Source organism: Rutilus rutilus, assembly GCF_951802725.1.
Source record: "Rutilus rutilus genome assembly, chromosome: 6".
Classification (NCBI taxonomy): Eukaryota; Metazoa; Chordata; class Actinopteri; order Cypriniformes; family Leuciscidae; genus Rutilus; species Rutilus rutilus.
Window position 1 is genome coordinate 41,903,326 of NC_140214.1, and position 26,014 is coordinate 41,929,339.

At 38.9% G+C, this 26,014-nt stretch overlaps 1 protein-coding gene across 1 annotated transcript; it reads left to right on the forward strand.

Annotated features, from left to right (window-relative positions):
- Window positions 1–17,771: 17,771 nt before the first annotated feature.
- On the forward strand, window positions 17,772–19,729 carry LOC311292413 (ribonuclease inhibitor-like; the record flags this gene model as incomplete). Its single annotated transcript, XM_084412081.1, has 3 exons — window positions 17,772–17,989; window positions 18,164–18,325; window positions 19,133–19,729. The coding sequence occupies 3 exons, from the start codon at window positions 17,772–17,774 to the stop codon at window positions 19,179–19,181; spliced, it is 429 nt and encodes a 142-aa protein (XP_084268207.1). The 3' UTR covers window positions 19,182–19,729.
- Window positions 19,730–26,014: the final 6,285 nt, after the last annotated feature.

A 26,014-nucleotide genomic window follows, 5' to 3' on the forward strand; every position in this document is an offset into this window, starting at 1 on the left:
TCGCAATTCCTGGAACTGAAACAGCGGCGCGCTTGGGTGGGAGCCCGGCCGCAGCGGGACTCATACACCGGCGCTTTCCTAGGCGTGCTAGGATGTGTTCGGGGCTTCCGGTTTCACCACAATCCTCTGCCATGGGCCACGCGGCGCGGGGCGACAGCTGGTAGAGCGAGAGCGGGGTCTCGCGCTGCGTTGCTGTCATGATGACGCAGCAGGAGGAGGGGGCTGAGGCTGAGAGCTCCGCTGGGCCGGCTTAGCACGACTCGCTGCAGAACTGGAGCGCTTCGGCAGGAAGTGCTTAAAGGCTTGCGACGCTTTCTGGTCCTCTGCGAATCTCTCTATGAACTCATTGACAGAGGATCCGAAGAGGCCAGCGGGATTCAGCGGGGCGTCGAGGAACGCGGTGCGCTCAGACTCGGCCATTTCTGAAAACGTCAGCCAAAGATGTCTTTCAGCCACAGTGGCGGAAGCCATAACTCATCCCATAGCCTGAGCGGCAGACTTAGTAGCGCGAAGGGTGAGATCCGAAGCGCTCCTTAAATCCGCGAGGCAGATTGCATCAGGTCCCATCTCGTCCAATTTACGGAGGAGATCTCCCTGGAAAATCTGCAGCGTGGCCATGGTGTGTAGTGCAGACGCAGCCTGCCCAGCAGCGGAAAAGATTCGCGCGAGCAGCGATGACGTCATGCGGCAGGCTTTGGATGGCAACACTGGTTTCGTCCGCCGTCCAGCAGAGGGCGGGCAAAGGTGCGTCGCTATCGCCTGTTCCACCGGCGGAAGTGACTGGTAGCCTCTGTTTTTAGCATCATCCAGAGCGGAGAATGCTGGTGAAACAGACGAACGTGTTCGTGCTGAGAAGGGAGCGTTCCAGGCCTTTGCCACTTCTTCATGAAGCTCAGGAAGAAAGGGGGCGGGCTTAGACTCAGGAGAAGTACGCTCACCGGGAAGAAAGCTACCATCCAGCCGGGTCCGAGAAGGAGGTACTGGTGCAGACCACTCGAGACCGAGACTCGTCGCGGCCAGCGTGAGCACTCGCATCAACTCCTTCTCGATGTTAGCTCGTCTGTTAGGCTTACGAGCAGCGAGTGCGAGATCCTCAGAGCTCGACCAATCGCCGCTGCCCGAAGCTAACAGAGAGCACGTGTCCTCATCCCCCGACGCGGCTTTGAAATCGACTTCCTCTGATGAAGCGGCGGCAGACGGCGGGCGCTGAGCATCAGGAAGTGATTCAGGCGAGGCCGGCGAAGCGGACGGGCGCTCCGGCGAGCTCGGTCGGGTTGTAGAGGGTTCCGGGATCCACTGGGAGCGGCGCTTTTTACGGCGCGGCAACGCGGCGGGGAGTGCAGGCTCGGAGAATACTGCCAGGCGAGTCCTCAGAGTCACCATAGGCATCAGCTCGCAGTGAGGGCAGCCGCCGTCAGCGAGCGCGAGCGCTGCATGGTCTTCACCCAGACAGGAGACACAGATCACATGACGGTCTCCCTCGCTGAGTGGGGCTCGGCACGAGCCGCAGGAAGGCATCTTTAAAAAGACGCGAGCTCTTTTACGAGTGTGTGTCGCGGGGCGAACACACACACACACACACAAGAACAGGAAGAGGATATGAGCGCCGGAAAGCGCAGCAGGTACGGCAGTGGAAGGCGGCGAAGGCCAGCGACTTCAGATGGCTCGTCCCGCTGAGGTGCTTTCACTCAAACGACGCTTGCTTCTATCGAGATCCAACGATGTGTGAGCTTCGCTGAAGAGATGAAAAATCAAGTGAGTCAGCCTTTTCGAGCTACCTTTATAGGGCTAGGCCACGCCCGCGTCGGCGGGAAGTGGCCTCATTGGTCTGATGTTGCATCAGCCTGCGCTCGATAGGCTTATGCATTTGCCGTAGAGCAGCCAATGAGCAAGCGAGCCGTCTTGCCTATGGCTGTATACTGCTGCAAATGCGTTTTACAAATATTAAAATTAAGGATAATTTTTTGCTTCAATATTCGTGAAAAGAGACTTTTCCCGCAGCGTCTTAGCTAAGACGCAGTACGAGAGAACTCTCGTAAGAGAACACTCATTTTACCACGCCGTTTAAGTGCATGTGTCTTTAAATGATAATGAGCTTTGCTCACCCCACCCCTCTGTTCTGTGCGTACACCGTTTGTAATAATAACACAATAACCATAACGCGTTGTTCATTATAAACATGGAATTATGAATTATATTGAGAACGTCGTACATAGAAAACATGCCGTAATGTACCCTGAGTGTAAACCTTAGCCGCATTCATCGTGAAGCCTGCTAGCGATTTGCAAAGATTAATATAAATATTAATATAATGGTTAATAAAACGTTACACTCACTTCAGTTCTTCTGGAGGTGCAGCAGGAACACGAATAGTTGGTACCGATCCTTTTTTCAGGAGCAGCTTCTTAGCAAAACCAGCTTTATACTGACCCTCATTTGTAAAGCAGTCTGGTGTGTGAAATGATTCGCGCAAACATGAAAGCATTGACTTTGATCGTGGGGAATATTCCCTTCGAAAACAAAACTCAGCCACTGCGTCTTCAGCGGTTCGGATTTAGGAACATCAAAATGACTGCTGTGTTCCTTATTGCACCCAAGAACAGAACACCACAATCGCTTAGACGCCATTCTGCTCCAGCGCATCAACAATGACCGCGCGGACTATGATGACAGCTCGCTCACGAGCGAGGGCGGGTCTGTGTTGAAACGCTGCTGTCAATCAACAATCGTGGGAGGGGCGTCCGATCTTGTGACGTCCAAACTCTGTTTCGCGCGGTTACATTAGATTTAAATAGATTTGTCCAATCAAAATGTACACAAGCTTCGCGGTTTAAGATTAATGTGTCCAATCAAAATGCACACAAGCACAATTACGTAGGCTAAAACAATTTTGATATCAAAACACATTCAAACATGGCGGAAAACAAGAAGAAGTGCAGACACTATAGTGTTGAGTACATTAGATATGGCTTTATTCCCTCAACCACGAACATCCAGCTCCCGATGTGCCTGCTTTTCCAGCAGGCTTTCTCTAACGAGGCCATGAAACCGTCCCGTCTAAAGGAGCACCTAACTAAAATTCTCCCTGATAAGGCATCCAAGGATGCTGCGTATTTCCAGGACCTCAAGGAGCAACTTTCAAAACAATCTCCAAGATGTTCGCTAGGAAGGTAAACCATACAGAGAGTGGGCTAGTGGCCTCCTATAACATCTCTCTCCTGATAGCGAAGTCCGGGTTGCCATTTACAGTGGGGGAGAAGCTGGTTATCCCAGCGATTAAAGAGGCCATCTCCACTATAATGGAGACAGACCCAACGCCAGTGATGCAGGCCATTCCGCTCAGCAATGACAGTGTGGCTCGGAGAATAAAGGAGATGACGCTGGATTCTGAGCAGCAGTTGTGTGCCACACTGCGTGAAAATCCATTCAGTATCCAGCTGGATGAAACCACGACAATTGACAATAATATTCTGGTGATGGCATATGTGCGTTATATGTCTGAGAGAGATGTGGCCGAGGACGTTTTGTTTGCCAAATATCTCTCCACTGACACACGAGGGGAGACGATCTTCAGGGCTCTGAGTGACTATCTGCTGGAGAACTGTATTCCGATCGCCAACATCCTCGCCTGTGCCACAGATGGAGCTCCCGCTATGATTGGCCGGTACCGTGGCTTCGCAACTTTGTTAAAGGAGCGTGTGCCTCAGGTGTTAACAGTGCACTGCATGTTGCACCGTCAGAATTTAGTGGCTAAAAATATAAGTCCTTCTCTCCACCAGTCTCTGAACATCGCTGTCAGGGCCATAAACAAAATTAAGGCCCATGCTCTGAACGACCGGATCTTCAGGCAGCTGTGCGGGGAGAACGATGAGGCGTTTCAGCGCTTGCTGCTCCACACCGAGGTACGCTGGCTATCCAAGGGCAACTGTCTGGCTAGGCTGTGTGAGTTGTTCACAAGTGTCCTGGAGTTTCTTGCTGGTGCCGACGCAGCTCTAAGGGACACGCTGTGGTCCTGTCGCGGTGACATCTTTTACCTGGCAGATTTTTCGGGAAGATGAATGAAGTGTCACTCAAGCTCCAGGGAGATGCCATGACACTGGTCCATTCAAAGGCCACCATCTGCAGTTTCCTCGCCAAGCTGGAGCTGTACAAACAAAATTTGAGCAGGCGTCAATTCAATAATTTCCCTCAGCTGGCCAAGGTAGTGTAACCGTTGTGTTCCTGTTTAGTCTTATTAGTCACATATCTTTTGTTTTCCTGCCACTTATCCGTTGCCATGTCTACCATCATTAGTTCATCATCATCACCTGTGTCTTGTCAATCACCTTCATCTGTGTCACCTGGTTTATGTTCATCAGTGTCTGTATTTAGTTCCCTCTGTTCAGTCAGTCTTTGTCCGTTCTGTCGTGGATATTTTCCCTAAACCTAACTACCTGGGGCGTCTGCACTCGACACCCAACTGATCTTAATATCTCTGGCGTCTTCACTCGACACCAATACCTTAAACTCTCTGGCGTCTGCTCTCGACACCAATACCTTAACTCTCTGGCTCTTGCTCTCGACACCAATACCTTAACTCTCTGGCTCTTGCGTCTTCAGTCGACAACTGGCCGAGTTTCTGACTAACTTGCTTCCCTAAACTAGCTTCCTGCGCAGGAATAAATCGACAAACAGATCTGCAAATGTCCTTTAAATGCTTTAATCACGGCCAGGAGATCTTCCCGAGCAGTTCTCATGGAATCTCTCCCAAGAAGCAAGGCCGGAGGATCTCAGACAAATTCCATTGAGAATCCCACCGTAAAACACATATACAACAGTTTTTATAGAATCAAGAAAACAAATAAGACTAACATGTCACCTTCAATATGATTGGTTCAGTTGGTTCAAAAGCCCCAACCTTTTCCCTCTGTCACTGGCATAAGCAAACTCTGATTACTTATCACAAGGTTTTTGCGAACTAGTCATGTCTAGTTTCAGTTCCCCTTTCTGTTATTAATACACATAGACATACACTCAAAGTCACAAGTTTTTCCCCAAAGAGTTTGGAAACATTAAAAGCATATGAATGTTGTTCCTGCAAGAAAAACAAATGTTAGTTGATTAATTAAAGTTGATTAATTAAAATTCATTCACATTCCCCTCTCTGGTCGTAATCATACGACCAAATAAAATATGTATCTGGATTTTTAATTACTCTAATGAATTATTCCATACCTGCATGATTTACCTGCAATCTAATTTACCTTTGCCATTATAAGTCAGTGACTTTTAATACCACCTGATATCTCTAATCATACCATGTTTCATCTTTTACTTTACAATACCTGTCAAATATTCCTTCAATCAGCATTCCAAGTTGTAATTAAAATACCACCTGTTTCCAATGTTACCACATACACATACCATCTTCTCATCTTCTGCATCTTCTTCCCAACATTCTATCTTTAAACAATCTAATTCTATTTTCAGTAAAAACTAAACATATAGTACATTGCCTTTATAAATTTAGTAGACCTTGAGCCAAGTTTAAGTGTCATCTTCTTCTGGATTTTGAATCACATTGATCTATTAGGCCTTTAACAGGCTGATACTGCTGATTAACCATTTTTCTTGTTAGCTTTTAATTCAAGCAGGCGATTGTTTTACTTAGTAAGATCTATTTAAGGATCAGTGTAATAAAATCTAACCAAAAAAGAAATTCTTCTTGAATTTTTCATTTTTATCCTTAACACAAATATCAATAATTGTATTGTTTTGTTTCAAACAATGTCATTATTTTAAAATTAACCCAACTCTTGCCATGAGAATAGCCTTAGCTGCTGATGTGCCATTTAATCATTAATTACCTATCCTAAAATCCTATATTTTTCCAGAATTAACTGATGGACATAACATGTCCTGCCTCTATTTGTTGGCAATGCGGAATAGTTCAAAATGGATCAATTGATCCAGATCATTAAATCTGTAACTTCATTCTGAATTAAGAAAGCCTTTTTTAGAATTTTGCTTTATGAGCAAATATTCTATTTCACTGAAATGTCTAAACTGTTTAGATTCATTTCAGTTTAAATCTAACATGTTTGTGTTACATTGTTCTTGGTCTAGGTTTTAACTTTGTGCCCCCTACATATATATTTTAACACGTTGAAGACCTTTCTCAACAAAGCAAGTCCATATTTCATCTCTGGAAGCCTGGCTAAATAAGCAAGCACTGTTACTGCATTCCTAGATAGACTAGACCCGCAGTCACCTCTCAGATATCAAATACAGACATTAGACAATACATGAAAGGAACATTTCAATAATCACACTGGTAACTTCTTTAACTAATAATAATCCAGAAATTAAATATGTTTCCCAAAATCAATCTCCTTTTGAAAGTTTTTCTTTTGCTATTTTAACAAATGGAAACACCTAAAAAATATTTAATGTAGTCATTAATTAATCGCTATAGAAGTTTACCCAATTATCTATTCGGACCTAGTCCGGCAAAGTAACTTATCCTCTCTTATTAGAGAACAACTATTACAACTATTACATTTTTAGCATCTATGATATCTGAATTAGGGTTCTAAAACCTTAAAGTTACTTCAAAAATAGTCCCTAGATTATTTTTATCTTTACAGTAATGTACCTATTTAGAGTCCCTATACTCTACAGAATTAAGAGATTTTCCTCTTTCCAATTTAAGACTACCTGAAATATTCAAATTAATCAGTAATTGTTCAAATCATGAGATCTAAATACTCAGTACAGTACAGTTTGATCGAACCAAATAAAACATCAATAAACATCACACAAAATGAACTATTATGCTAAGCTTAAACCATTAGTTGGTCCACATCTTCCTCCAGATGTGTTGATCATCTCGTTGCCCCATGGACATTCCATCTTCACCAGGGTGATTCTTTGCGAAACGTTGCAATGGGCTCTCCCACGTCGGCAAGGGAGGTACGTTAAACTAGCACGTCCTTGATCCCCCACTTGACGCTGTGCGTTGTCGTTGGCGTGTGGTTGGTGAGGACTGGTTGGTGTAGTTTAAGTCGAGATGCTTAGACGGAGGTGTCACCGCAACCCAGATGGGACCTTGTTTGTGGAGTGAACCACAAGAACAACCTGTGAATGGAGACCTTAAGTATTTTTGTTAATGACAACATGTATCATGTCGCCAGACTCATCTGCTTATCCGGCCGGTCGTCCTTTTTTGATGAGACCTGTACAATTTCATGTTAAACAGTAACAAGACAATATTTCTATTCATTTGGAACAGAATCAGTTCTGTTCGATGAGATCCATCATGACATCCTGTAAAAAGTAAAAAGTAAAATATGGGGTGGACAGGGCAAGCTTGCTTGCTCTCTGCCTTCCCAAAGTTATACACTGCACAGGTGTGGCATTGTTTATTTCTGCCATAACAATAAACCCAGACCAGGATAGTTAGTCAAAATCATCCATGGTCGTTGTTTTGTTGGGTATATTTTAACCTGTGGGTCATATTTTATACATTTAGATACAGCTGTTTTGATTGACATAATTTATTTGTCTTTGTGTTTCTCAGAACACCATATTTCACACACTCACTTTCACACACTTTCACACACCCCTCTCTGGCCAGAGATTCATACATTCTTGTCTGCCATAGCAGTTTATGAACTGAATGGGGAACATATATTTATTAGGAGTGGAATACCACTAAATCTGAACGGTAACAAAGTTCGCCGACGACAGAAAAATACTGAACGTGGACACACTGTGGCATTCCCCTTGCAACAGTGTCTGAACGTTAGGATATCAATTTTCAATTGTCCGATGCAGTCGCCATGTGTTTGAGTTTACACAGTGGACTTAAACCTAGCTTTTCAAAAATCAAATCGATTAAACACTTTTAATAATAATAATCGTATAGATTTGCAGTTGCAGTTGAGAGAATCCATTTTAATTTCCCAAATGCAATTTGTCATTCTTTGCACAATTTCAATTTTTCAAACTTTTTGTTGTTGCTCACAAGCTATTTAAAAGAAGATTTGGAAATCTTCACACAATCTTAGATCAATGGACAAAAAGAAAATAACATTTCCATCTCGTACCCCTGGTGATGACAGCATGTGATTTCAAAAGATTAGAATTAGAAAACATTGTTTCTATTGAATTTAGAAAATTACCTTTAAATGAAATGGAGTGACCAATATTTTTACTTTTCTAGTCATAATTTCTCTTTAGACGCCTTGTGGCCTATATTGTATTTTTCTTTTCCATAGAATTCTGCATAGTCAATAACCTATTAATGCTTTTACATAACTCTCACTGCCATATCCAGCCTTAGTTTTAACTGAGTGTTAACTTCCGCTATTGAACTTCCTGCAGAAGGGCTGTTACTGACTGGTACCTACTGAAAGCAGATGAAAAGAGTTAGTTTAAGAAATATGAAGAATATGAAGAAATATGAAGAATTGCTGAAACCAGTGGATAATCAAAAACAATCAAGTTAAACAATAACTACATTTGAAACGGTCTCTGTAGTGATCATTGAAAATGCAGCACCTAGCCCACACGGCTGATTGTCTTTCTGTGTGGATTGTCATTCAGTTGAACTTCAGGCTGATACATTGGATCATCAGGCTGTGATGGCACTCTCCTCAGTCTGGCTTTTGATCCATTCTGCCACAAAATGTCATAATGCATGGCAAAATTGTCTTTAGGAAAAGTCTCAAGGGAATTGTCACCTTTGCAGGCTGAATCAGTCTCCCCATGCTGACCCCTCTCAGAAGTGTCAACTTCCTCTTTCAGGAGGGCGGCTGCAGGCCCCACTTCCTCTTTTATTTTTCTGCAGTCATCCCATTTTTCAAGGCAGCTGTCTGAAATCTTGAACACTCAGAGAGCCGCAAAAATCAAATTAAACAGCTTAATTTCCAAAAGTCTCTTCTGGTTTACAACACAGCAATTCTTCAATTTATTAAAAAGCTTAGTCCTTCATTGCGGAAAAAAGCAAGCACTTCTTCTTTGCAAAGATGCAGGAAAAAGCAGGAAAACTTCTCTAATTATAACAGTGTATAATGTAAATTAAAAGAATTCTTTGTCTTTTCTTTTTTACAAGAAACCAAAATAAAATGACTCTAAGATGTCAGTTATGTGCTTGTTCAAATCACAATTTCTATTTAAAGTTGGTCACCCAATCTCATTCTCATACTATGCACAATGCACAAAAATGATCTCAGTTAAACATAAACCATTGACTCTTAGAATCTCTGCAATGGATCAGTTTTTCACACTGTCTCCCACAAGGGATAACGGGATACAAATTCTAGACCCCTTCATATAGAAAGTATAATATTTAGACACGTGCATTTAATATCTTACTATTTTTTCATCACTTTAAGAGCAAAAGCAGTGAATTGCTTAAATTCTATTGCTCAGTTTTATATATCTCATCTACTTTAATAAATCAAAGTCTAACTCATAAAAGTTTCTTCATTACTCAAAATTCCCTAATTATCACAGAATGCATATTCCTATTATTATGATTTATAATTTTAACAATTTCTTCATTTTTTAATTGATTTCAAAATGTAAAAATTCATAAATCTCAGGATAACAATATTCTATTTATCTTGTTTCCACATGGAATCTTTCTTTATCTTTATCTTTCTTTATTAACCTTTATTTAATTCAATCAAAATCAAAGTCTTTTTTCAAACAAAAAGCAAGTTTCATTACTGCAGCATCTCAGGGTATTTTCCCCTCCTGGATCTGGTTTCCAGTATGACAAGTTGCTATTTGCAGAACAAAGTTTCATCAACAGATTTCTGTGCGCACTCTCAAAAACAACAAATAAAATACTCAACATATACTAATTTGGTTGAATTTAACCATAATCATTCATTGCCCTTAATAGACAAGGTAAAAACATATCTTTTTTAATCACTTAAATCTTTTAGATGTGATTACCAGTTTTCTTCAAATTTTTCTTAACAGAAAAGCCCATTTTTTAATTAAACCTTTCAATTAATTTAGAAGCATTTCAAAGGAAAAGTGCTGAGGTCTGTTTGTCCTACCTTAATACTTTAGGTCCTTTTAGCCCGACTGGAATGGTCCCTCTGTCGAACAGGGTTCTGCAGTCTGGCAGAATGAAGACAACGTGGTTCCTCGCTCCCATCCGCCCGACAGAGGGAGATTCCGAGGACTCCTGGATTTCTGGCTCGCCAAAATGTCGTGGATATTTTCCCTAAACCTAACTACCTGGGGCGTCTGCACTCGACACCCAACTGATCTTAATATCTCTGGCGTCTTCACTCGACACCAATACCTTAAACTCTCTGGCGTCTGCTCTCGACACCAATACCTTAACTCTCTGGCTCTTGCTCTCGACACCAATACCTTAACTCTCTGGCTCTTGCGTCTTCAGTCGACACCTGGCCGAGTTTCTGACTAACTTGCTTCCCTAAACTAGCTTCCTGCGCAGGAATAAATCGACAAACAGATCTGCAAATGTCCTTTAAATGCTTTAATCACGGCCAGGAGATCTTCCCGAGCAGTTCTCATGGAATCTCTCCCAAGAAGCAAGGCCGGAGGATCTCAGACAAATTCCATTGAGAATCCCACCGTAAAACACAGATACAACAGTTTTTATAGAATCAAGAAAACAAATAAGACTAACATGTCACCTTCAATATGATTGGTTTAATTGGTTCAAAAGCCCCAACCTTTTCCCTCTGTCACTGGCATAAGCAAACTCTGATTACTTATCACAAGGTTTTTGCGAACTAGTCATGTCTAGTTTCAGTTCCCCTTTCTGTTATTAATACACATAGACATACACTCAAAGTCACAAGTTTTCCCCCAAAGAGTTTGGAAACATTAAAAGCATATGAATGTTGTTCCTGCAAGAAAAACAAATGTTAGTTGATTAATTAAAGTTGATTAATTAAAATTCATTCACAGTTCTCATCTATGTAACGTCGTTACCAGTGTGTGTATCCTGCCTATTTGTATCGCTTAAGTTTTATTTGTAAGTAAACACTTTGTATTGGAGCCTTCTGCCTTCCTCGTCTTCTTCTGCCTGCACACACCCTGACAGAAGAACGGACCACATAACGGGACAAGATGGGCATACTCATCACCCCTGCCAACTCCACCAACGGTCTTCTGACCTGTTTCCAGGACGGCCGTCACCTAGAGGAATATGTTGCCGAGTTCCTGGAGCTCTCGGACGGGGTAAGCTGGCCAGATGACGTCCAAAAGACTGTGTTTTGGTACGGGTTGGATGATCATCTGCACCAGCAAGCTCCAGCAGCAGCGATCTCGGGGACGTTCGTTCGTTATCTGGATTACGTGCTTTTGTTGAGCGGCTCAGCCTACACTGTGAGTGAGGCTGATGTCACGAGTCTTATTCCATTGATGGAATCACATCCGCTGCAGATGCTCCAGATGCACTCATCTCGCTCGTTAGTTGCTCAAATGGGTAAAGAATAGACACTGTGTTCTCAGTTAAATACCAATGATGGGCAGTAATTTTCACAGGCAGAACATAATCTGCACTATAAGCCGTGATTGCTTGCTTTTGATCCAAGAGGCTTCTCAGCATATAAAAAGTACTGTTCCACCTTGTTGAAATGTCCTGCTGAAGAATTTTTGGTTGCATTCCCAACTGAATTTGGACACTGTGTAAGCGCGAGTACGCAGGAGGGGAATGCTTAAAGTGGCCTACTGTTTGTCAGTATATTTTATATTATCGCCTCTGCGGTGAACCCGTAAATTCTTGTGCGTGCAACAATATTTTTTGAATTTTGAAATCTTTATCAATCCATTGCCCAGTGAGACTGAGCATACAGGTAGGGCTTACATCAGAGCTCCAAATGTCGTTGTAAAACTGATGGCTGAAATATCAGTGGCCAAGAGCTTGTGTATATGCGCGGCTACAACATTGTACATGTCTGGCAGGCACACGTCTGAAAAATATCACCGACTAGGTAGGGAGTAACATGTTACTCAAGGTGTTCAACAAACCCCCGAAACCCCACGTCTTCCACGACGGAAAACGGCTGATCGCCCAGTGCAATAAATTCCATAATTTTCTGGGTAATGCCTTTGCTTTGATGCTGTCTTGAGTAAACTTTTTTACTTTTTCCAATACCTGAGCCACAGAGGGTGTCGGAACACTGGGAGGCGACATCTTTTTCTTTGCAGCACTGAGGAACGCAGCATGCTGTTCAGCAATAAATACACTGCTCAAAAAAATAAAGGGAACACTTTTTAATCAGAGAATAGCATCAAGTCAGTTAAACTCCTGGGATATTGATCTGGTCAGTTAAGTAACAGAGGGGGTTGGTAATCAGTTTCAGCTGCTTTAGTGTTAATGAAATTAACAGCAGGTGCACTAGATGGGCAACAGTGAGACAACCCCCAAAACAGGAATGGTTTTACAGGTGGAGGCCACTGACATTTTTTCCCTACTCATCTTTTCGGACTGTTTTTCACCAGTTTTGCATTTGCCTAGGGTCAGTGTCACTACTGGTAGCATGAGGCGATACCTGGACCCTACAGAGGTTGCGCAGGCAGTCCAGCTCCTTCAGGATGGCTCATCAATACGTGCCATTGCCAGAAGGTTTGCTGTGTCTCCCAGCACAGTCTCAAGAGCATGGAGGAGATTCCAGGAAGACAGACAGCTACTCTAGGAGAGCTGGACAGGGCCGTAGAAGGTCCTTAACCCATCAGCAGGACCGGTATCTGCTCCTTCGTGCGAGGAGGAACATGATGAGCACTGCCAGAGCCCTACAAAATGACCTCCAGCAGGCCACTGGTGTGAATGTCTCTGACCAAACAATCAGAAACAGACTTCATGAGGGTGGCCTGAGGGCCCGACGTCCTCTAGTGGGCCGTGTGCTCATTGCCCAGCACCAGGGAGCTCGATTGGCATTTCCCATTGAACACTAGAATTGGCAGGTCCGCCACTGGTGCTCTGTGGTTTTCACAAATGAGAGCAGGTTCACCCTGAGCACGTGACAGACAGGAAAGGGTCTGGAGAAGCCGTGGAGAATGTTATGCTGCCTGTAACATCGTTCAGCATGACCGGTTTGGTGGTGGGTCAGTGAGGGTCTGGGGAGGCATATCCATGGAGGGACGCATAGACCTCTGCAGGCTAGACAATGGCACCCTGACTGCCATTAGGTATCGGGATGAAATCCTTGGATCCATTGTCAGACCCTATGCTGGTGCAGTGGGTCCTGGGTTCCTCCTGGTGCACAACAATGCCCGGCCTCATGTGGTGAGAGCATGCAGGCAGTTCCTGGAGGATGAAGGAATGATACCATTGAAGGGCCACCACGCTCACCTGACCTACATCCAATAGAACACCTCTGGGACATTGTGTTTCGGTCCATCTGACATCACCTGGTTGCACCTCAGACTGTCCAGGAGCTCAGTGATGCGCTGGTCCAGATCTGGGAGGAAATACCCCAGGACACCATCCGTCGTCTCATTAGGAGCATGCCCCGACGTTGTCAGGCATGCATACAAGCACGTGGGGGCCATACAAACTACTGAGTACCATTTTGAGTTGCTGCAATGAAATTTCAGCAAAATTGACAAGCCTGCTGCATCATTTTTTCACTCAGATTTCCGGGGTGTCTTTGAATTCAATCCTCTGTAGGTTGATCATTTTCATTTCCATCAAACGATGTGGCATCCTTTCGTTCATAACACATTACCCAGTCCATATTAGTATAGATATCCAGCATGATATTTTTCCCCATTGAGATCTGATGTGTTTTCAAAGTGTTCCTTTAATTTTTTTGAGCAGTTGTATATATATATATATATATATATATATATATATATATATATATATTGCTTTTAATATATTTAGAATATAGTTAACAATATAATCCAAATATAAATGAAAGTCAAAAGCTCATTTTGAGTACACAGTTATACCTGAAAACAAATCCTGTTCAAATAGGCCATATGGGCCATTCTACAGAATTGGTTCAAAGTTAGAGTTCGAAACATCTTGAATTGTTTTTTTTTTCTTTTGTTTTTTCACAAATGTTGTATGCATGCAAATTGTATAATATCCAAGGTAAACATTTCTAGTAATTGTGCAGTTAATTCTCAGAAAGTTTTTGAATATTAATTCTCTCCCCAAATTTGTCACTAATAAAACACAATAATAAATCATTTAATGAGAAGGCTTATGTTGACCTATTGAGATTTTTTTTACATCTACCTTGTAAATATAGGTAACACTTTATATTACGACCCGCAAACAACTGCGTAAGTAAACCGAAATTACGGTGTACGTTTCTGTAATTATTGTGTACTTCCGTGTAGGTATAAGGGAACAATATGTTAAGTTTTGAGTAATAAAGGGGTAACAAGCAGATATACAACCTGCAAAGAACTTCGTAAGTAAACCGAAATTACGGTGTACGTTTCTGTAATTATAGTGTACCTCCGTGTAGGTATAAGGGAACAATATGTTAAGTTTTGGGTGATAAAGGGGTACAACCAGATATACAAGAAAATTATTTATAATGTAATTATTTTAAAAATGGTACCTATTCTGTTAATATATTCCAGGCAAAAATTGTACGTCTGTTGTATATAAAAGTTTTTATCACATTTCTGGCAAAAAATGTTCTTGTGCAATGTAGTTACAGGGTAATTTTGACACCTGTGGGTTGTAAAGTAAACTTTGTTGTTTGAGTATACTGTAGAAAAGACAATGCTTTATTAAGATGAAAAAGTGTTTTGAATTTTTTTTGTAAAATAAAAGTCAGAAATTAAATGGGATCCTTTATTGTATATTTACTGCACTTACCCTGTAACTACACAGAACAAGGGGGTAACATGCGCCACTTTAATTTACAGCCCCCAGGAGTTACACTTACCCTGTAAATACACAGTTGAAACGGGTAACAAACACTACTTACTATGTAACAATACGAAACAACACTATTTGCACAGTAATTACAGAGAAAGGTACTCTTATAAAAAAAAAAAAATAAAAAAAAAAAACCTTTTAATTACACAGTATATTTGCCCTGACATTTAAGTGTCATTGCAATACTTACTTGGCTTAACATAAGTAGTTTAGTAAAACAAAAAGCCAATAAATAGCATTGCCAATGTTTTTCAAAATCAGCTGTTTATAAAATTGTTTCAGATTCAATTTTTATCATACTGTGCTTAATTTTAATTTACAACCCACAGATGTCAAAATTACCCTGTAACTACATTGCATAAGAACATATTTTGCCAGAAATGTGATAAAAACTTTTATATACAACAGACGTACAATTTTTGCCTGGAATATATTAACAGAATAGGTACCTGTTAGTTTTAAAATAATTACATTATAAATAATTTGCTTGTATATCTGGTTGTGCCCCTTTATTACCCAAAACGTAACATATTGTTCCCTTGTACCTACACGGAGGTACACTATAATTACAGAAACGTACACCGTAATTTCGGTTTACTTACGTAGTTGTTTGCGGGTCGTAATATAAAGTGTTACCTAAATATATTTTTTGCTATTTTATTAAAAAGTTTTCACACGTAAACCAACAACAATTACAATTTTAACAATATTTTAAGTGTAATCTTTCTTTGTAAAAAGCATATATTTTATCATACGTATTTCAAAGTTAAGGATTCATTAATTTGAATATACATTGGAACAAACACTATAATAACATCTTAGTTGATAATCCAATATACCTACTTTATTTTTGACAAAACATCCCATACTATATATTTAACATAGAAATTGGCGAAACAAAAACTTATTTGATGTGGCAGTAGTCTATTTTACAGTAAAAAATTTATAATCTATCCAAAACTAATCAACAAAATCTTGTCTAAACATTAATATTTCATCTGTAACATAGTTTTTATGATATATTAATATACGGCATATAAATGTTAATTTGCCGTTTAATATGTTGCTTGTACAAATACATTTTATTTCACCATATTTAAATCAATTTTTACTCATCTCAGTATAGCAATATAGTTTGGGTAGATGCGTTCATGTTCATGTAAAAGAAACATATTTCCTAATGTAAGTGCGTGCAACAACAGTGTGTATCTGTGCCGTTTATTCACACAGAGAAACGCGAATCATATTTAAACAGTCTTTTTGCGGTTTACAGACACTGTTCCATATCCGATTAGAACAAAGCACTTAAGAATAAAGAACTTACTATTCACAATCCTCAGCTGGATCCGTTGCTCCTCGAAATGAAACTGAAACCAACACTTCTGAGGTAAATTTTCCATGAATATTATTACTATTACGCTATTATTATTCCTCACAGTGTCGCAAGACGATGTAAAGTACATGAATCTGATTAAACTTGATGTGTTTTATCGAGTTGTTGTGGGCGTTGACAGGTTTGCATGGATCGCCTCAGATCATTTGCGTTTGAATAGCGCGCGCTCTCTGTTGGCGTGTTCACATTAGCAGATAATGAGTTGCCATTAAATAATTTAATAGCAGACACTTAAATGTTCATAAAGATATATTGCCCATGCCTGGTTGACTAGTATTCGCTGAGTTTTGGTTAAGTTTAGAGACGTGCTCCAGAAAAAATGTTCACAGAGACGGAGGGGCAGAAAGCACACATTTTCTTTATTTTACAAAAGCACAATGTTTTGTTTTGATTGTAAGAGGACACATAAAATAGTAGACATCTTACAGATTCTTTTTTCATATAAATTGATTCTGTATGACCATAAATGACGGAGTATTTTAAGTCTATTGTGCTACTATGTGAAGAAAATCCAAAACGCAAAACAAAAAGCACAACACGCCAGCGCATTTGTCGACCCCTAAGAGTTAATACAGCTTGTCACCGATACTGGTGTTGACACCGTTTAACCCTCATGCTGAGTGCTCATTGTGTTGTGTCTGCCCTGGATCATTGCAGCCTTCGTTTTCATTGCGTTTGGATATGCAAATTTTGATAGGGTCAGAGCTGATGTCTCATTGATTTAGTTCCGCCTATCGGATGCGAGCACTCCTAGCGGCGCTGCTATTGGCTGACTGTCTGTCTCTTCTGTGGCTCGTGTAGCTTGACCCCGTTTCTCGGGGCTTATCTTCATTACTCTCACGGCGGGATTTAATACAGTTCCCGCAGCGTTGCAACACAATGTAGAGTTACCGCTCTCGAAAGGGAATGTCTCCGGTTACTATCGTAACCTTGGTTCTCTGAGAGGTGGGAACGAGACAATGCGTTAGCCGTCGTGTTAAATGTTTGATCAGCTGTGCAAGCGTTTAGTCGTGATTCTGACGCAATTGTCGCACCCATGCATTTTATACTCCCCGCAACCCTGTCAGTATTTGCATACTTCGCGACAATTGGCCAGCTGTTCCAAGCTGGCGTTAGCCCATAAGATTTCAACAAAAGGGAAAAGGGAGGAGTTCCCGCAGCATAGCTACGCAATGTTTTGTTTCCCGCCTCTCAGGGAACCAAGGTTATGATAGTAACCAGAGACGTTTTCCCTATTGGTCACATTTGTATGTGTGTTTTTATTTATATAGTAGATTGTTTAATTTCCAGCATTTGATACAATGTACTGATTGTGTATGCAGAAATCTGAGAGAAATCTGTAGAAATCTGAATATACAACAGAGAATAAAGAAGAGAGACGTCAAATAAATAGTTAAAAATGAAAGAGAAGAAACAGTGTCTTCCAGCACACAGAACTAGTGTGACTGGGTTTTAAAACAGACTATTGGAAACTAAATGCTGCTGTAGCTCTTCAATAAGATGATCATCATAGATGTGAACTATTGTTATTTCTCTGTCTTCAGTCTGTATGATTGCAGTATTACAGAGAAACAGAGTCTCATCCTGACTTCAGCTCTGAAATCAAACCCGTCACACCTGAGAGAGCTGAACCTGAGCTGGAATAAACTAGAAAACACAGGAGTGAAGCACTTATGTGCCGTACTGAAGGATTCACACTGTAAACTGGAGAGACTGAGGTCAGTCACATTCACATACAAGAATCAAAATGCTTAAAATCACTTCAACAATTTAAACTAAAACACTTTATACTCAATATCTCTTAATTAGCCTGAGTTCACATTATATCACATTATTCACATTCATGATTTGTTTCTAAGATAACCTCTCTTCCTCTGTTTGTGTCTTTCTAGTTTACAGAACTGTGGCATTACAGATGTTTCTTCTTTAACTCAGTCTTTGACGAACTCAAAAGCACTGCAGTTTTTAAAAGAGCTTGATCTGAGTTTCAATAAGATCGGAGACTCACAGCAGCGGCTCAGAGACGAGCTACGAGACTCAAACTGTGTCCTGAGGTGAGGAAACATCACTGAGATATTAAAGAGATCTTCATTTACCTCTGATATGTGAACAAACCTTTCAAACATTCGTGAAAGGAAATTATCATTAAGCTTTATTGCAACAAAGGGTTTGTGTGAGAACAGAATGTGAAGTTATTGAAATGTTTAACACAAAGGAGGAAAGAGAAGAAAAGCTCACTGTCACAGCTTTATACATCAACACCTGCTTTATGGACTGTGTCAGTAGAAGTGAATCATTTCAGTGTGAAAACAGACTTGGTCAGATTGTAGGAAAACGCTGCACTCCTGCTAAAATCAGTGCAGTTCCAGCTTCAGCTCACAGCGTCCAGCTCACATGAGAAATGTCTCTGTCTCTAGTGTGTTTTTACTGTGACAAGCAACACGTCACACTACTTTACACTTACTTTACTCTCAGTTATTTACTAAGAGCCTACAAACATGTTTAAACTAGAGGACAAACGGCTTTAACTAAAGGTTTGTGTTTGAACTCAAAATAACATTTGTATTTGCTCCCTGTGGTTTATTCCATACGCCGTACACTCATTAGTTTCTCCTTTACAGAGACTCGATAGGAGTCGCACCGACACACACACACACACACACACATATAAACATGATTCATGCTTTACATCTATTATATTTAAAAACACAGATATCTATGCAAGATCATGTAAAGTCAGTAATTAATCTGATTACAGGAATTCAGTGTAACTCCTTTTTACTCAAAAACAGTAATTGAAATATTATAATTTGCATTTTGTTCCACTGAATACTGATTGTTTTCTCATGGGCCTCATCCAGGATGGACACGAGTCTGCCTGTCTGGAGGATAAAGAGCAGCTTGTTTTAATTAAAGGTGGAACAGGACGAATCATGGGACTGTATTATATCTTGCAACATCTCCACAGATCTGGGACTCACGCAAGGATCTTATTTGTGGACTTCAGCTCCGCTTTCAACTCCATCATCCCGGATATCCTCCTGAATAAACTGACCCAGCTCTCTGTACCACCTTCATCTGTCAGTGGATCTCCAGCTTCAGACAGACAGCAGCGAGTGAGGCTGGGAAACTCACATCTAGGACCTTCACCATCAGCACTGGTGCTCCTCAGTGTTGTGTGCTCTCCCCACTGCTCTTCTCACTGTACACCAACAACTGCACCTCTAAACAGCCTCTGTCCAGCTCCTGAAGTTTACAGACGACACCACAGTCATCGGCCTCATCCAGGACGGAGAAGAGTCTGCTAACAGACTGGAGGTTAAAGAGCCCCATACACAAAAGAAATATATTGAAATATATTTTCAAGTGTCAAAAATATATGTGGCATGTATTCCAAATACATTGACGTTGTTCACTTATATTTATCATTTTGAAATATATTCTGAAATATAACAAAAATGTATGATGTTAATTGTGAAATATATTTACATTTATAACATGTAATGTAAAATATATGACAAAATATATGGTCATAAAATGTTTAGCTTGCCAAAGAAGGGTCGAAAATGTATTTTGATCATAGTAATTCCTCTACCTTTTCCCCTATACACAACAGTATGCTACCATATTTCACTACTGTATTATGACACACAGCTATAATAAATACTGTACTTACATTTAAATGACTGCAATGTAAAATGACAGATAGTTGCTTTCCTAGGACTATTAGGCCATATTAGGTGGCACGTACCTAACACTAAGTGCAATTATTAGATTTATTGTTGTTTTATTGACATCTTTCTTGAAGTCATTTAAATATTGAAAATATGCACAATATTTATGATGCAAGTATAACAGTGACACTCCAACAGTGAAGTGCACTTAAACAATAGATAGAACTCAGTGTCTAACACTGCATACACACACTATTAAATAACTGTATTAAATTCTGTAAAAATAAGGGAAAAAACTCTGCATTCTGTGTGTTATTTTCTAAATAAAATTGTCATTTTAGGCCAATAAAGTCAGTAAACTGGTTAGGGCTTTGGGCTTGTAACCAAAGGGTTGCTGGTTCGATCCCCGACCAGTAGGAAAAATGTGGGCGGGGGAAGTGGTAGAGCACTGTTCTCCCATACCCACATCCACAGCTGAAGTGGTCTATCTAAAGAAATAAACTGAAAATGTGTTGTTTGTCTGTGAAAATGTTAACTTTTTAAATTTCAAAATATATTTCAAATGAAACAATTTGCAAAAGTTAAAACATATGAACATATATTTACATATATTTAACTAAAATATATTTATTGGGCCAATATCAAATATTTGCATATATTCCAAAAATATATTTTGAAAATATATTTCAAATATATTTATTTTGTGTATGGGGCAGCTGCTGTCTGGTTCATCACAACAACCTGGAGCTTAACACGCTCAAAACAGTGGAGATGATTGTGGACTTCAGGAGAAACACCCCAGCATTATTCCCACTCACCATCATGAACAGTGGAGTCATTTAGGGTCCTGGTCTCTACATCTCTCAGCACCTGAAGTGGGACAAACATATTTGCTCTATTGCAGAAAAGGCCCAGCAGAAGTTGTGCTTTCTTCATCAACTGGAAAAGTTCAACCTGCCACGAGCGCAGATGACACAGTTTTACTCAGCTGTTATGGAGTGTGTTCTGTGCTCTTCTATAACTGTCTGGTTTGGGTCAGCCAGTAAATCAGACAGAAGAAGACTGTAATGGACTGTTAGGACGGCTGAAAGGATCATTGGTGTGCATCTGCCCAACCTTCAGGACTTGTACATGTCCAGAGTGAAGAGGCAATAGGCAATAATTAGATATTGTGTAAACGTAGATTTGCAGTTGGGTAGTTGACGTGACATGGCTTTTTCACCGTCACAGAAGATAAAAAATAATTTATTTCACATTTGCATAATTTAGAATACTGTAAATGTTTAAACATTTTCTTGTTTTACATGAATTTGTTGTTTGAATACCCAAGTTATTATTTATCTCAAAATCGTTCAATGGTGTGACGGTAGACAAAATTATTTCATAAATATTATCTTTTATAAATAAAGAAAATAATGTTTAAAATCTTAATGAACACTCCTGGCAAATTGTGCAATTGTCTATTTCACTAAGTGGCCATCACTTTTCCTATAACTACATTTCTAAAAGTGTAGGAAATTCATAAAGTTTGTCACAGAAAAAAAATGTCCTTTGGTGTTATGCAATAACCTGATATTAAGTTGGGCAATATCATGGACAACTACATTTAGTTGAAAGACCCCATTCAAGGTCATGTGACTGAAGACCCCATGAAGCCCATAAGCAGTGCACATGGTAAGTATTTCTCTCAGAATTGTTCAAATATTTAACTATGTTCTCAGACCACTGAAGTTAAGTTTTTTTGTCCTTTGGTGTGACACCCCTAAATTTCATTTTTTTATTAAAATTTGTATTTTTAACAGCCAGACTATGTAATATTATGCAAATGTATCATGACAATTGCTAATGACAGTTCAGCTAGTATTAGCATGGTTATTAACTGCCCCAAAAGCTCAAATGTCCTTTGATGTGACAGGGAATGTCCTTTGGTGTGACACCATAGGACACAGATGTCACACAATAGGACAAGACCTCCTTAATAAGCTATTAAAACAAATAGATAAAGTTTCAACAAAAAAACAAATGTCCTCCTTTATAATTGTTACAATAAACACTATATATTCTGACTCTTTTTATGCAATGGCTATCTTTGTCCTTTGGTGTGACGTTTTGTCCTATGGTATGACAAACATGAAACAACAGAAAAAATATACTTATTTTAAAATATCTTTTAAAAAAGAGTCAGGTTTGGCATTAGGGGAGTTACAATAATATCTCCTCTTAGATAGGTACAATTTCAAACAGTTTTGTAAGGTTGGCGAAAAAGTTTTTTCCCTGCGTTCGTAGGGAAAAGTTTATCAAGTTCATCTATTCATGGTGAAAATGATTCTAATTAGTACTTTCATGTAAAATAAATATCACTTTAAGAAAATAATGTTTTAATAATGTGAACAATTCTGTCTCAAGCATTTTTTTAATGTTATTTAATATAATTTCTTAGTACTTTTTTAATGTCACACCATAGGACACATTTACAGTACTGTTGAGTGAAAACGTGAAAAAAATATGTGTATATATCTTTTTCTTGGCCATTTGTCAACTACCCTAATACTGATTTTATTTTTGGTTTTCCAATTGATAAAAATAATTTTCTTGCTAGAGACAGAAGTAAGGGTGTTGTATGTTCCAGTGGAGGGTTTATTTGTAATGTGTCTCCTAGAATACATAATGTCGGGTTTGCCGGGATATTACGTTTAAGGTAAATGGATAATTTTCCTGTAATTTCTTTCCAAAATTTGGCAACTGGGGGACAGGACCAGATGGCATGAAAGTAATCATCTTGTGTGAGACTGCAGTGTTCGCATTTATTTGATTCTGATAATCCCATTTTAAACAGTTTATGTTGAGTTAAATGTGTTCTGTATATAACTTTTTAAATTGGATTAGTTGAACATTAGTATTTCTGCTTAAAATAAATGTATTTAAGCAGACTTGTTTCCATAAATTAACATCTGTTTTTATGTTAAGGTCATTTTCCCATTGTTTAATAGGTATTGAACATGTTGCATCTGTATTTGGTAATATAGAGTATAATTTGGATAGTAATTTTTTTGTTGCTGATTTAAAAAAAAAATGTCAATAAGAGGTGGAGTTTTAGGAAGAAGGTTGCCACTCTTAGTTTTAGTAGCATAGTTGATTTGTATGTAATAAAAATACTGATCTTTGGCTAAATTATATTTTTTCTATCAATTCTGTAAAATGAATGAATTTATTATCCAAGAACAGATGATGTCAATTGTAAGCAATTTTCCATTTTTCATTAATAAGTGAAGATTTATTAATGGTAAAATCTGGGTTATGCCATATAGGAGAGAAAGAGTGTGGGGTTATTGAATTATGAGTTATAGAATTACTTTTCCACCACGCTAATAATGTTGCACGAATTGTCGTATTGTTGTATAAATTATGAGCCTTAATCACATCAGTAATGTATGGTAGGTCTGATAATGACATTTTTTTACAGTCTGCCTGTTCTAAGTCTAACCATGGACTATGGATATGATTGGCGTTTATCCATTTGTAGAGATATTGTAATTGTGCTGCTAGATAATAATACTGGAAGTTGGGTGCCCCTAATCCTCCCATATCTTTGTTTTTCTGTAATGTGGTAATGCTTATTCTTGTTTTTTTGTTGTTGTTTTTTTTCCAGTAGAATTTATTTATCTTGCTATTTAATGTATCTAACCACTTCTTAGAAGGTTGGATTGGTATCATTGTAAATAGGTAGTTAATTTTTGGTAATATGACCATTTTTATTGTTGAGATTCTTCCTATAAGCGATAATGGCAGATTCATCCAACGTTTTAAGTCATCTTCTATACATTTAAGTAATGGAATGAAATTAAGATTAAATAAATCTGATAGGTTGGGAGAGATGTGTATTCCCAGATATGTGATATTGCCTATATTAAATGGGATATTCTGATTTTCTATACATTGTAATGTTTTATTTATTAGTAGAATTGTAGATTTTGACCAGTTTATTGTATAATCTGATATTTCAGGAAAAAATATTGACGATATTGATAGTTTCTATGAGTGACATTTCTGGTTTTTGTAGGTACAGTAAAATATCATCTGCATATAGTGAGATTTTATGAGTGCTTTTATTTGTTGAAAAACCAGTGATATTATCATTTTGTCTAATTTGCGGCTGCTTAGGGTTCTATGAATATTGCAAATAGGAGTGGAAAGAGTGGACATCCTTGTCTGGTCCCTCGTTGCAATTGAAATGATGGTGATATGATGTCGTTAGTGATAACTGTGGCCTTGGGTGTACTATACAATGTTCTAATCCAATGAATGAATGATTCTCCAAAACCAAATTTTTCTAATGTTGCAAAAAGAAAATTCCAATTGACTTTATCGAATGCTTTTTCCGCGTCTAGTGATACAATAATTGTGTATTTGTGGTTTGCTAATATTCATGATGTTAAATAAACGACGCATGTTGTCTGACGAGTGACGTCCTTTAATGAAACCCGTTTGATCTGGATGAATAAGACTTGAAATGACTGTTTCTAACCGTGAGGCTAAGGTTTTACTAATTATTTTCATGTCTGTATTGATAAGGGATATGGGTCTATAACTTGTGCATAATGCCGGGTCTTTATTTGGTTTGAGTAAGACAGAGATTAATGCTGTGTTCATATGCTGTGGGATAGATTAGCTATTTTTCATTTCTGCTGACATATCTAAAAACTGTGGTGAAATAGTTGACCAAAAACGTTTGTAGAATTCTGGTGGGAAGCCGTCTAAACCTGGTGATTTATTGTTTGGTAACGCAAAGAGAGCTTTCTTATATTCGTCATCTGTTATTGGTTTTTCTAATTCCTCTTTCTGGGTTAGGTTTAGTTGGGAGAGCGTTATGTTATGCAAAAAATGACCAATCTCTTTATCAATGTGTTTTTTATTGTTACTGTACAGATTTTTGTCAAATGTGTGAAAAGTTGTGTACTCATAATCTTACGGGTTATGAATAATTTTGTTCTCATTTTTAATTATAGGTATATGGGCTTTTTCCTTATTACGTTCAAGCAGGTTGGCTAGATATTTTCCTGATGTGTCCTTATATTCAAAATGTATTCAAAATGTAGGCGTTGTTTTTGAAAATCTAATTTTTTATTTATAATTTCTTCAAGTTGATTCTCTATTTGATTTATCTCATTTAATATTTGTTCATTGGGGTTTTGTGAGTAAGTTTGGTGTAATATTTTTATTTTGTCTTCAAGGTCTTTTTCCAATTTTTGTTCTTTTTTATGTTTAAATGTAGAGTATGATATAATCTTTCCTCTCATTACTACTTTGGCTGACTCCCATAGTATTGTAGCAGATATGTCAGATATGTCACTCTTTTTTAAAATATTCATTGAATTTTTGGTCTTGGAGTAGTGATATGTTCATACGCCATCTGTGTGAGGTTTTTACGTTTCTATTGTTGTAAAGAGTGAGGGTAATATGTGCATGATCTGAAATGATAATGGGTTAAATTGTTGTGTTTGAAATTTCTGACATAATGGAATTACTTGCATTGCGGGAAAAAGATTTATGAACTGGAGAGAAGTATGTATATTCTCTTATTGTAGGGTTTTTCTGTCTCCAGTTATCGCCAATACAAAAATCTATCATATATTGTTTTATAATTTCTGTAGAGTGCCAGGTTTTCATCTGATTTGAAGGATTAGATTAGTCTAATATTGGATTAATAACTGTGTTGAAGTCACCCCCTATGATTACCGCTGATTGTGAAAAATCTGATAATATTGAGAAGAAAGTGTGGAAGAAGTTTTCATCATCAATGTTTGGTCCATAAATGTTGGCAATAGTGATATTGTTATTATTAATGGTAGAATTTATGATGATATATCTGCCCTCTGTGTCAGTTATTGTTTTATTGATGGTAAATATTAGGTTCTTTTGTATTAAAATGGCTACTCCTCTCTTCTTTGAGTTATAAGATGAAAAGAAGATATGTGAAAACTGGGAGGTTTGAAGTTTCTTATGGTCAGATTCTATTAGATGGATTTCTTGCAATAGACAAATGTATGTGTTTAATTTTTTTTTAAATGA